The sequence below is a fragment of the Panthera leo genome, chromosome C1 (genome assembly GCF_018350215.1).
Source record: "Panthera leo isolate Ple1 chromosome C1, P.leo_Ple1_pat1.1, whole genome shotgun sequence".
Classification (NCBI taxonomy): Eukaryota; Metazoa; Chordata; class Mammalia; order Carnivora; family Felidae; genus Panthera; species Panthera leo.
The window spans coordinates 50319853-50334038 of record NC_056686.1 but is presented as its reverse complement, the minus strand read 5'-3'; the positions used below and the strand labels follow the sequence as shown (position 1 = coordinate 50334038).

General features: G+C 36.8%; 1 protein-coding gene across 1 annotated transcript in view; it reads right to left on the bottom strand.

Annotated features, from left to right (window-relative positions):
* The window catches only part of PATJ (PATJ crumbs cell polarity complex component), a 363753-nt gene that overhangs the window by 223192 nt on the left and 126375 nt on the right, over window positions 1–14186 (bottom strand). The window contains exons 24-25 of the mRNA XM_042951928.1: window positions 4347–4418; window positions 2112–2289 (exon numbers count right to left, since the gene is read on the bottom strand). Of these exons, the coding sequence (XP_042807862.1) occupies window positions 2112–2289; window positions 4347–4418 (250 nt within the window). The remainder of the gene's footprint in view (window positions 1–2111; window positions 2290–4346; window positions 4419–14186) is intronic.

The window sequence follows — 14186 nt, the reverse complement described above, 5'->3', positions numbered from 1 at the left end:
AAGAGGAATGGCTGCAGAGGGTAGCACAGGGGAGTCTTGTGGTGATACGGTTGAGTTTCTTGATTGTGGTGGTGGTTATGCAAGGCTACACATGTGATCAAACTGGAGAGCTATAAAAACACATACAGTTCTACATCGGTGTGTGCCTAATTGGGAAGATGGAAATAAGGTCTGTGAATTATGTCAATATCAGTATTTTGGTTTTGCTATCGTACTATGGCTATAGTTACTGTTAAGGTAACATTAACATTGAGGGAGGCTGAGGGAAGAGTACATGGGACCTCCTTGTATATTTCTTTACAATTTCTTTCCCATGACTCTGTATTTCAAAATAGAAAGTTAAGGTGGGGGAGAGACCAAACAAAATACAAAACATATAGTTAAAAATTAAGTTCAAATATATCAGTAATCAAAATAAAAAATTAATCCGTGCCACTTATTTACTAGAAGATTATCAATATAGATTTAATAAGACAAAATCCCTTATGTATTGCTTACAAAACATACAGCTAAAACAAAATCACAAATAAGGGTGAAAATGAAGGAATGAAAAAAAAACAAAAAAACAAAAACCAAACCAATGTACCATGCAAATACTTAATAAAGGAAACCACACCTGCCCCAGAAGGAGTAATCCTTTTAAAATATGTATGCATTCATCATCTTCTAATGGATTCTCAATGCGTTCAAAGACAACCTTCCAAGCTCTCTGTGATGTGGCTTCACTTTACCTCTCAGACCTTTTCTCTTCGCGCTCTCTTGCTCCCTTTAGCTACATTAGCAGTGCCAGTCTGCTTTCTGCTCCTTCAACACAGCCAGACAAACTCCTACCTCAGAGCTTTCGCCTTTTAGTTCTCTCTGCCTGGATCCTTCTTCCCCTATACATCCCCACGGCTCATTCTCACGCTTCCTGTATTTGTAACCAACCTATCAGTTGCAATAACCACTTCCATTCCTTATCTTTCTGTTCTATTTCTCCATAGAATCTACAATCTAACACTCTACACATCACTTATGTAATATCTCCCCTACTACCATGTAAATGCCATAGGAGTAGGAATTTGCTCATTTTCTTCACTGCCATGTCCCCCGTGTGTTTGAAATTTTCTTTTTAGTTTCAAAAACACAAATATAACCTAATATTTGTATATACAGAAAGGTTTTACACAGTTCTTTGCTTTAATACTCACAATCATGCTATGGGTTTTGAATTCTCATTTCCATGAGAATAAGGTGCATTTAATAATTTGTCCAAGAACAAATGCAAAGTAAACAGGGCAATCAAGACTTCACCCCATGACCTCCAGTGCTCTTTTCACTTTATCAGAGCTGAAGCACCAGGGCTGAAGTTTATCATCATAAAGCAGGTGTCACGAAGGAGCAGATGCTGGGACTGAAGATATGGAATATGAGGTCATCCAATAAATGTAATGCAAAGAAATGTGTGAGGTTCAGACCTCAGGACATTCTCAGTGCCTTGATGGACCTTTTAAACTCTGCTCTGCAAACCTGCCACATGTGAACAATGGATTCGCCCCTCCCTCCAATGGAATCTGGGAGGATGTGCGTGGCTATTCCACTGACACATATTTATAAAAGGCAGAGCTTGTTCTAGGGAATCTAGTCAATAATATGGTAACAATGTTGTATGGGGACAGATGCTAACTACACTTGGGGCAAGCACTGCAGAATGTACACAATTGTCGAATCACTATGTTGTATACCTCCTACACCTACAAAAATTAATGTAACATTCATTCTAGATCAACTACACCTACAAAAGAGAATATTAGAAATTTTTTAAATGATGAAAAAAAATTACAACTTGTCAGACTGTGGGAGAAGCACAATGCTCATCACCTGCCTCATTCTGTTAAATCGTAGAATTGTTTTTTCAGTCAGCTGCGCCTTTGTGCAGCATTCTGTATGCTACCACCCTGATGTTATAATTATATACATATAATTATGCAAACAACATACAAACTAAGGCATGGGAAGAAAATACACCAATTGTACATACATATACCCCAACAATGAAGGGAGGACTTCTGGTTAAATATTACTGTCTTAAAGCAGGTTTCAAACGAAAACAGAATTTTAACATCATTTACCTCAAGTATTTTATCTCCTGTTTTAAGAGCATTTGTTTTTCCTGCTGGACTGTCTTCTAAAACTTGTTTGATAAATATACCTTTAAGTTCCTCTCCATTCTTCAGGCGTTTTATAACAGTTTGTCCACCAACAATACTAATACCAAGGGACACATTGGGTTCTCTGAAAATCTCAACACTGTAAAAAGAAAATAAATTCACTCATGAATAAGTTAGTATAACTTGTTGGACTGTCACTAGAAGTGTTCACTTTGTACCATATCCTTGTGACTCATATCTTATATGAATATATTTTTACAAATGTTATCAAAATTGTACCTCGTTCAAAAATTCTAAGATATTTTCAGTGATTTGTGGCACATGTGAAAGCCTGAATTTGGAAAAAGATTTCTAAAACAATAATTACACATCTTAATATTCTTAATGTTCACAGCTCCTACCACAATATATTTTCTGTAATTAGTTCTTTTAATCTATATCCATAACATTAGCAAAGAATGAAGAAAGTAATAAATGGGTGAAAAAAAAATCAAGAAAGTCACATATATCATTTTGACAAAAACCACAAACTTTCATAATAAAATAAATTTCTGACCAAAAATCTTGTTACCCAAACTGTTTTTTCCAGTCAGCAGGTTTAACCTGTGGTTCTTTAAGTGGAGGACAGATTTTGCTCTTAAGGCTGGAAGTTGTTCTCTTTTCTTCCTACCTCCACATCATCTATTTTATTTTATTTTATTTTATTTTATTTTATTTTATTTTATTTTATTTTATTTTATTATTTTATTTGACAGAGAGAGAGCAAGTTGGGGAGGGAGAGAGAGAAAGGGAGAGAGAAATCCCAAGCAGGCTCCTCACTGTCAGCGCAGAGCCTGATGCAGGGCTCGTAACTCATGATGAAATCATGACCTGAGCTGAAATCGTATGTTCAACCACCTGAGCCTCCCAGGCAACCTGAATGAGCCACCCAGGCACCCCCACATAACTTTAAAAAATAAAGAATGGAATAAAACTTGCTCTTCCCTGGTTATGAATTTTGCTCAAACTGTACAGATGTGACCAATGATTAACTGAAATTTTTAAAAAGTAGTTCAGAAAACAGCTCCCAAGAGGGGCTCCTGGGTGGCTCCGTGGGTTAAGCATCTGACTCTTGGATTTTGGTTCAGGTCATGAACCAGGTTAGTGGGATGGAGCCCGGGTCTATGAACTGAAAGTGTGGAGCCTGGTTCGGATTCTCTCTGCCCCTCCCCTGCTTGTGGGCAGCTCTCTCAAACTAATATAAACAAACATTGAAAAAAGAAAAGAAAACGGCTCCCAAAGACAAAATTCAGAAGTGCAAGAAGAAAACAGACAACGTTGGTAGGTATTGTGGCATTAATAACACATGCAGAATAGAGCAGGTAATGGAAGACTTTTATATACTGTTAGCTCAAACTAGGCACAAACTTGGAACTAACACAAGGGAAGGAAGGAGGATAGAGATAAATTGACACATGATAGAAACCTCAACTGATGTTGTTGTTCACTTAAAAAAAAAAATAAGGGAAGGAATTTTAGTCCTTTCAGGGCAGTCCTACCTGCCTTCCTCAAGGATGCAGTAATAAAATATGCTTAGTCCATTGGTTACTACCATACATGGACAATTGCAAATTGCTTTCTCTGCAAAGGTATGATAAAGACTTTCCTAATATTGATTACAGTCATTTTGCCCAAGTAAAAATCTCTAGAGAAGACAAACTGAAACTAAAATTTAGGTCATTTTGTAGCAATGTGGATGGAACTGGACAGTGTTATGCTAAGTGAAATAAATCACACAGAGAAAGACAGATACCATATGCTTTCACTCTTATGTGGACCCTGAGAAACTTAACAGAAGACCATGGGGGAGGGGAAGGGAAAAAAAAGAGTTAGAGAGGGAGAGAGCCAAACCATAAGAGACTCTTAAAAACTGAGAATAAACTGAGGGTTGATGGGGGGTGGGAGACAGGGGAAAGTGGGTGATGGGCATTGAGGGGGGCACCTGTTGGGATGAGCACTGGGTGTTGTATGCAAACCAATTTGACAACAAATTTCATATTAAAATAATTAAAAAAAAACAACAACAACAACACCTTAGACCAGCCTAGATGTACATTATGGCAATACTTAATCAGTAGAGAACGTCTAAATGACAGTCTGAAAGGAAAGAGCAACCGTGTTCTCCTACTGAGAAAGCCAATGACATTATCAACGTACATTCTTGGTGGACCCCAGTGGCTGAAGTTTGGAGTTTCTTCTCCTTCACCTTCTTCTCTCTCAGGTAACTCACTGATGAGAGACAAAGGAAAAACACACATGCACCTTGTAAAACAGTGCTGTTAAAGGTTCTTACAAAGTTTTGAAGTTGAACAATCTATTTGTAGGTAAATAGTTCTTAATTTTTAAGGTTTAAAATATTTACATCAACAGTTAACTATCTGTACAAAACAAAAATACATTACTTTTAATGTTCAACAAATAATCCACCCGGCACCAGAAACATCACAGATTATAAACACTTTTATTGGTGATAGTCTAGACGCTATTTCTTAAAAATCTATGTGTGATTTGTACAACTTCACATTTGTTTCATGATCAAGGTACAAAATATTATAACATATATTCCTTAAAACTTGGTCCTGATCGACAAGCAAAGAAAACACTCCAGCATAAACCATCATACGTAGCTGAAATGGCTAAACAGGAAACACAATCCCTCTTTGTAGATCTGTCATCCTGGCGCTAAGTAACTCCCCTGTGATGTGTATCCCATGAACGTTTTGTGTCATTATCCATCACTTTGCAGTTTGCAGAGAGATTTCCTTCTGGTAGATCTAATTTGATCCTCCCACCTACCACTGCCATACTTTCACCCATCAAGTCATGCTGGTATGGAAGTGATAACATAAAATGCTGAATTACAGGGGTGCCTGCAAGGCTCAGTCAGTTAAGCATCTCTTTTTTAATGTTTATTTATTTTTGAGGGGGAGGTTAGAGGGGCAGAGAGAGAGGGGGAGAATCTGAAGCAGGCTCTAGGCTCCAAGCTGTCAGCGTAGAGCCCAACATGGGGCTTGAATGTGCAAACCGCAACCTGAGCTGAAGTAAGACCAAGCTACCCAGGTGCTACAAGCATCCAACTCTTGATTTTGGCTCAACTCATGACCCCAGGATCATGGGATCGAGCCCCATGTCAGGGCTTGGGATTCTCCCTCTCTGCCCCTTTCCCTCCTCAAAATAAATAAACTTAAAAAAAAAAAAGATCCTTTTAAAAATGCTGAATTACAAAGTACTTATAAAGGTAATGCTATCTAATAGGGTAGAGACATTACCATATATTATCTGGAAGAGTACTCCTAAGAATACTCCTAAGCCCCAGTCTAACCCGCACCATGAAATGCGTGTGTGACTCTGGACCACCACCTGAGATAATAGGTCTGAAGGGTACATTTTATTACTCTATACAAAAATGTAGGTACTACCTCTTCCATTTCACATTCACAAAAACCCTGTGAAGCAGGCACTGCAGGTCATATTATTATTTTATTCTTCCACTTGAGGAACTGAAGCTCAGGGAAGGCTGCCACGTAACTACACAACCTCCTCACAGTATCCAAATCTGCGTTGCAGCCTAAACATTTCAATGCTCCATTTTTCTCTGAAGTCTCAAATGAGTCCTATAAATAGCAGCAAAACTCCAAACCCACCTGCGTGTCTACAGACAGACTTTCTAGGGTAGAATGGTTTCAGGCTGAATGAAAAAGAGAATACCGAAAGAATCCAAGTATTAGTTAAGAAATTGGAATCATTAGGGGTCGTTAACATCTCACCTATTCCCAGATGGTTTTGTTGCCTCAGCCAGTCAATGATTTCATGATTAAGAGCATCACAGTATTCAAGGAAAAAGAGTTTGGCAGATACTTGCCAATTACTTATCTAATGTCCTCCTCCTCCTTCCTTACCAACATAACTTCTCCTTTATTCCAGGTGGCACTATGCCCAGATTTAAAGAAATACATTTTCTGGACTTCCTTTCAGCTAATGTTAACTGGGAGCTACAGTTCTGAAATGGAAGTACAAGTCCCCAGAGATTTCCAGAAAAACTCATTACATGGAGAGAGAATCATCTGGCAGGAGCCTTTCATGCTACGACCTTCCCTTTCTTCTTGCCTAGAAGGCAGAGATGATATTGGCAGTGAAGCATGCATTCTAAAATCATGAAGAAACAGTGACTAAAGCAATGCATTAAAGACAGCAGAGCAGAAAGAAGGTGTTTAAGACCCCGGCAGATCACCTTCTTCAGGGGTTTTTACATGAAAAAAATTACAGCCCCACTCGGTTAAGCCACCCCAGTGGAGAGTTTTATAAGCAGCTGAATGCAATCTCTACAGGATACCCAGGATTCTACCAATTTAAGCAAAGTTTTCATATTATCACATCATATTATTCTTTGCACATGTGCATAGATGTTCATTGAATAGCTGTAATAGCAGAAGCTTTCATACTTTGATTACCCTATGTAACAGTAACAAGGATTAAATGACGTGACTGTCATTTAGTGGAAGCTTAATATTCATTTCCTTTACAATTTTTTTCATTTGAATTTCTACCAAAAATTTTCCCCATGTATTGTAATCTTTCTTTTTTTATTTAACAGCATCTTAATAGCCCATACTATTGATGTAATTTATCTGCCATCCCAAATATGATACTTTACATTATATCCTGGTTTTCAGAATATGGACATTACTGTAAGGAATATTGTCATGCTCTATTTTAGAATTCCCCTTTAAATATTAACTGAGGATTAAAAATTAAAAATCCCCACACAAACCAACATTGAAACTTTCCTTCCATTTTCTACTTTCCTGTATCCCAAATCATGACAGGTGTGATAATAAGACATAAATATTTGGTCTAATTAAGGACACACCTCGGGCTGACTAAGCCTTTCCAGAGAGGCAAGTGCTTGCATCATGCTCACCATCAGCCACGCTCCAGAGAGCCACTGACTCTTGGGAGGAGAGTTCTCCATGAGTCTGATGCCTGGTGTTCGCAGCGGATGTCCAGGGACACCCTTTGATTGCCTGGCTCTGGTGGATGAAGGGTCTTGCATTGTTGGGTTCCACAGGACTATGGCAATCAGAGGACCATTCTTGGTAGGCTACCATCACCAGGGCATTTCAAAGATGGCAGACTGAGGCATATGTCCTAGGCTTTCTGTGAAAAAGGTCACTTTGCTCGTCCTGGAGCTTTGGACTAAGGGGCAGGATTCAGGTTTGGCACACATCCAGTGCCCTACAGCGTGGCTCTACAGGAACATAGGCTGTGAACACCACCTTGGCACTTTCCATCTGCTTTGTTCCAGCTTGCTGGTATCTCCCCAAAAGGAGCTTATAAACACTCTTCTGGAGCCCAAATTTTTGTGACTGCCACCCAAGGCACACCTCAGATTGCTTGTCTTTGGTGGCCAGTGGGGCTTACACATGTGGTCCCTCAGGACCATATACATTTGCATACTTCTAAAGCTGCTGCCTAAGGGTTTGGCTTCTGGTCAAAGCCTGATTCTCCCCTTTTGGACACTGACAACCTCAGTTGAGGCACATCCTCAACTACCAGGAGCTATTAAAAATACAACAGCCTGCTTGAACAAGCACAGAAATTTGGGAAACAACCAAGAGCTGTGGTAGGGCTGAATGAAAAGTTTCACCTCCTACACAAGGCCACTCTTTCTAGACTGGGAGAGGTGGCAGTTTCATCTACTGTATAGAAACCAACACAGAAAGTCAAGCAACATGAAGAAACAGAGGAATGTTCCAAATGAAATTTAAAAAACCTCAGAATGCCTAAGTCAAAAGGAGATAAGCAATATACCTGATAAAGAGTCCAAAGTCATGGTCATAAAGATGATCACTGAAGTTGAAAGAATGGATGAACACAATTAAAACTTCAACAAACACATAGAAAACATAAGAAAGTACCAAACCAGTCACAGAGCTGAAGAATGCAATATGTGAACTGAAAAATACACTACAGGTATTCAATAGCTGACTAGACAAAACAGAAGGATCAATCACCTCAAAGACAAGAGCAACCAAAGAAGCAAAAGGAAGAAAGGATAAGGAAAAATGAAAATAGCTTAAGGGACTTATAGGACAACTTCAAATAAACTAATATTCACTTTTTATAGGGCTCCCAGAAAGAGAAAAGAAAGAGAAAGAGGTAGAAATTTCATTTGAGGAAATAATGGCTAAAACTTCCTTACAATGGGAAATGAAATAGCCATCCAGATCCAGGAAGCCCAGAGAGTTCCAAACAAGTTGAAACCAGAGAGACCCACAACAAGACATGTTATAATTAAAATGTCAAAAGTTAAAGACAAGGGAAGAATATTAAATGTAGCAAAAGAAAAAAAACCTTGTTAATATTAAAAAAAAAAACCCACTCCCCATGATAAGATTGCCAGCAAATTTTTGAGCACATGCTTTATAGGTCACAAGGGAATGGCATGATATATTCAAAGTGTTGAAAGAAAACACTTGAAACCAAAAATACTCTATCTGGCAAAATGATCATTCAGAATTGAAGAAGAGATAAAGAGTTTTCCAGACAAGTAAAAACTAAAGGAGTTCATCACCACTAAACTGGCCTTACAAGAAATCTTAGAGGGGCTTCTTTAAGCTGAAAAGAAAGAGTGTTAATTAGTAACAAGAACACATGTGAAAGAACAAATCTCACTGGAAAAGTAAATATATAATAAAGGTCGTAGATTATTTATAAAGCTAGTATGAGGGTTAAAAGAAAAAATAGTAAAATAACTATGATTACAATAATTAGTTAAGGGACACACAAGATAAAAATATGTAAACTATGATATCAAAAACATAAAACATGGTTGGGAGTAGTAAAAAGATTGAGCTTTAGAATGGGATCAAATGTAAGTTATTATCAACTTAATGTAGACTATTATAGATGTAAATTGTTATATGTAAGTCTCTTGGTAACTACAGGCCAAAAACCTATAGTAAATACACAAAAGATTTAAAAATATAAGCATACCACTGAAGAAAGTCACCAAACCACAAAGAAAATAAGAGAAGAAAGGAACAGAGAAAAACTACAAAAACAGATAGAAAACAATTAACAAAATGGCAATAAACACATACCTCTCGATTACTACTTTAAATGTAAATGTACTAAAATCTCCAAAGACACAGAGTAGCTGAATGAATGAAAAAACAAGACCCATCTACATGCTACCTACAAGACTCCTTTCAGATGTAAAGACACACAGAATGAAAGTGAAGAAATGAAAAAGTATATGCCATGTGATGGAAACTAAAAGAAAGCTGGAGCAGACATACTTCTATCAGACAAAATAAACTTTAAAACAAAGATTAAGAGACAAAGAAGGATGTTATGTCAGGATAATCAGTCCAATAAGAAAATATAACATTAATATAGAACACAGGAGCACTTAAATATATTAAGCAAACATTAATAGACCTAAAGGGAAAAATAGTGATACAATAACAGTAGGGGACTTTAGACCAAAAAATCAATAAGGAAACATCTACCTCAAATTACATGTTAGACCAGGTGAATTTAACAGATACATACAGAATATACCATTCCAAAAGCATTAGAATACACATTCTTCAAGTGCACATGGAGTATTTCCTAAGATAGATCATATCTTAGGCCACAAGTTTTTTTTTTTTTCTAAGTTTATTTTTGAGATAATACATGCAACACAAGTGGGGGAGGGGCAAAGAGACAGAGGGACAGAGAATCTTAAGTGGGCTCTGCTCTGACATCAGAGAGCCCCACGCAGGGCTCAAACGCATAAACCCTGAGATCACGACCTGAGCCGAGGTTGTATGCTTAACTGACTGAGCCTCACAAAACAAGTCTTAATCATTTAAAAGAAATTTTTTTTAACATTTTTATTTATTTTTGAAAGACAGAGACAGAGCACAAGCAGAAGAGGGAGACACAGAATCCAAAGCAGGCTCCAGGCTCTGAGCTGTCAGCACAGAGCCTGACAGAGGGCTTAAAGCCATCAACTGTGAGATCACTGACCTGAGCCGAAGTCGGACGCTCAACTTACTGAGCTACCCAGGCACCCCACAAGTCTTAATCATTTAAGATGACTGAAATTAAATGAAGCATCATTTCCATCTGCAATGGTATGAAACTAGAAACTAGAAAGTTCATAAATATGTGGAGATTAAACAACATTCTTTGACCCACTGGTCAATCCAAAGAGAAATAAAAGAAAATGAAAGAGCAATTTTTAAAAAATGAAAGAAAAAAATGAAAAAGAAATACATTGAGATAAACAAAAATGGGAATTTAACATACCAAACTTTATGTGATGCAGCAAAAACAGTTTTAAGAGGAAAGCTCATAGCAATTAATGCCTACCTCAAGAAACAAGGAAAGTCTCAAACAACCTAACTTTTACACATGAAAAAACTAGAAAAACAAACGAAGCCCAAAGTTTTTAGAAGGAAGGAAATAACAATGATTAGAGCAGAAATAAATGAAATAGAGACTAAAATGATAATGGAAAAGACCAATGAAACTAAAAGCTGGTCTTTGAAAAGATAAACAGAATTGACAAACCTTTGGCTAGACTACTCAAGCAAAGAAGAGGTCTCAAATAAAATCAGAAATGCCACTGATGCCACAGAAATACAAAGAATCATGAAACTACTATGAACAAGTATATGCCAACAAATGGGACAACCTAGAAGAAATAGATAAATTCCTAGAAACATACAATCTTTCAAGACTGAATAAGGTAGAAATAGAAAACCTCAATAGACGAATTACTAACAAGGAGATTCAATTGGTAATTGAAAGCCTCCCAATAAACTAAAATTCAGAACCAGAAGGCTTCACTAGTGAATTCTACCAAATATTCAAAGAAAATTTATTACCAATCCTTCTTAAAATTTTCCAAAAAATGAAGGGGGTGAACTCTTCCAAACATATTTTACAGGCCAGCATTACCTTGATACCAAAACCAGACAAAGATACAAAGATGCAAAAATCCTCAACAAAATATTAGCAAACCAAATTCAACAATACATTAAAAGGATCATACACCATAATCCAGTAAGATTGATTCCAAGGATGCAAATATGGTTCAACCAATCACAAATCAATGTGATACACTACATTAACAAAATGAAGGCTAAAATTCATATGATCATCTCAATAGACGCAAAAAGACCATCTGACAAAATTCAACATCCATTTATAATAACAACTCTCAAAAAAGCAGGTATAGAGAAAATGTACCTCAACATAAATGCCATATATGACAAGCTCACAGCTAACATCAGACCTAACAGTGAAAAGCTAAAAGCTTTTCCTTTAAGATAAGGAACAAGACAAGAATGACCACTCTTACCACTTTTATTCAAAAAAGAAACCAAAGGCATCTAAATTGGAAAGGAAGAAGTAAAACTCACTATTTGCAGATGACATGATATCATATATAGAAAATCCTAAAGACTCTATCAAAAAGAAGTTAGGATAAATGAATTCTGTAAAGTTGCAGTATACAAAATCAACATGCAAAAATCAGTTGTGTTTCTTTACACTAATACAAAGTATCAGAGAGAGAAATTAAGAACAAATCCATTTACAATTCAATCAAAAGGAATAAGATACCTAAAAATAAAATTAACCAAGGAGATGAAAGACCTGTTGAAAACTACAAGACCTGTTGAAAGACCTATTGAAAACTACAAGATATTAATGAAAGAAACTGAAGACACAAATAAAAGATATTCCATGCTCACGGATTAAAAATATTAATATTTTTAAAATGTCCATGCTACCCAAAGTAATATACAGATTCAATGCAACTGTTATTAAAATCCCAGTGGTACTTTTCACAGAAATAGAATAAACAATACTAAAATTTATATGAAACCTCAAAGACCTAGATTAACCAAAGCAATCTTGAGAAAGAACAAGGCTGGAGGTAACATGCTTCCTGATTTCAAACTATATTACAAAGCTATAGTAATTAGAACAGTATGGTACTGGCATAAAAAGAAACACATACATCAATGGAATAGAGTCCAGAAATAAACCCACACTTAGATCATCAATTAATTTACAACAAAGGAGCCAAGAACATATAGTGGGGAAAGGATGGTCTCTTCAATAAATGGTGTTGGGAAAATTGCACAGCCACATACAAAAGAATGAAACTGGACCACTATCTCACAACATACACAAAAATTAACCCAAAATGGATTAATGACTTAAATATAAGACCTGAAACCATAAAATTCCTAGAAGAAAACATAGGTGGTAAACTCCTTAACATAGGTCTTAGTCATGATTTTTGTAATCCAACGCCAAAAGTAAAAGGAACAAAATCAAAAGTAAACAAGTGGGACCACATCAAACTAATCAGTACAGTAAACAATAAACAAAATGAAATGGCAACCTACTGAATGAGATAAAATAATTGCAAATCATATATCTGATAAGAGAATAAAACCCAAAATATGTAAAGAATTCATACAACTCAATACCAAAAAGCAAACAATCCAATTAAAAAATGGGCAGAGGGGGGCGCCTGGGTGGCTCAGTCTGTTAAGTGTCAGACTTCGGCTCAGGTCATGATCTCACGGTCCGTGAGTTCGAGCCCCGCGTCGGGCTCTGTGCTGACAGCTCAGAGCCTGGAGCCTGTTTCAGATTCTGTGTCTCCCCCTCTCTCTGACCCTCCCCCGTTCATGCTCTGTCTCTGTCTCAAAAATAAATAAAAACATTAAAAAAAAAATTAAAAAAAAAAAAAAAGGGCAGAGGATCTGAAGAGACATTTTTTCCCAAAGACGACATACAGATGACCAACAGGTACATGAAAATTTGCAGAGAAATGCAAATCAAAACTACAGTGAGGTATCACTTCACATCTATTAGAATGGAAATTATCAAAAAAGCGAGAAATAACAAGTGCTGATTGGCAAAGATATGGAGAAAAGGGAACTTCTGTACACTGTTGTTGGAAATGTAAATTGATGCAACCATTATGGAAAAAGTATGGAGGTTCTTCAAAAATTTAAAAATACAATCACTATATGATCCATCAATTTCACTTATGAGTATTTAGCAAATAAATAAATAAATAAATAAAAACTTAAAAAAAGAACACACTGATACAAAAGATACATGCACTCCCATGTTCATGTGTAGCATTATTTATGATATTTATTTATGATAGCCGAGATACAGAAAGAGCCAAAGTGTCCATTGATAAAGAAATCATGGAATTTAAAATGGAATATTATATAGCCATCAAAGGAATGAAATCTTGTCATTTGAGACAACATGGATGGAACTTGAGGGTATTATGCTAAGTGAGATAAATCAGACAAACAAAGATAAATACCATATGATCTCTCTTATATGTGGAATCTAAAACAACAGGGGTGCCTGGGTGGCTCAGTTGGTTAAGCGTCCAACTCTTGATTTCACCTCAGGTCATGATCTCATGGTTCATGGGATTAAGCCCGGCTGACAGCACAGGGCCTGCTTGAGATCCTCTCTTTCCTTTTCTCTCTACCCTTCCCCCATTGTGTGCGTACTCCCTCTCTCTCTCTCAAAATAAATAAACATTAAAAATAAAATAAACAACAACAACAAAAAAGCTCACAGATACAGACAACAACAGATTGGTAGTTGCAAGAGGCAGGGGGTGAGAGACAGAAATGGGTGAACTGTTTTTGTGTTGTTTTAGTTTATTATTTTTTAAATGTTATTTATTTTTGAGAGAGAGAGAGAGAGAAAAAAAAAAAACAGAATGTGAGTGGGGGAGAAGCAGAAAGAGAAGGAGACACAGAATCCGAAGCAGTCTCCAGGCTCTGAGCTGTCTGCACAGCACAGAGACAGACGCGGGGTTCAAACCCACAACCACAAGACCATGACCTGAGCCAAAGTTGGATGCTTAACCACCTGAACCACCAAGGTACCCCTGTTTTGTTGAGTTTAAATAAATTGAATAAACATTCTGATCTGTAGTCAGACACATTA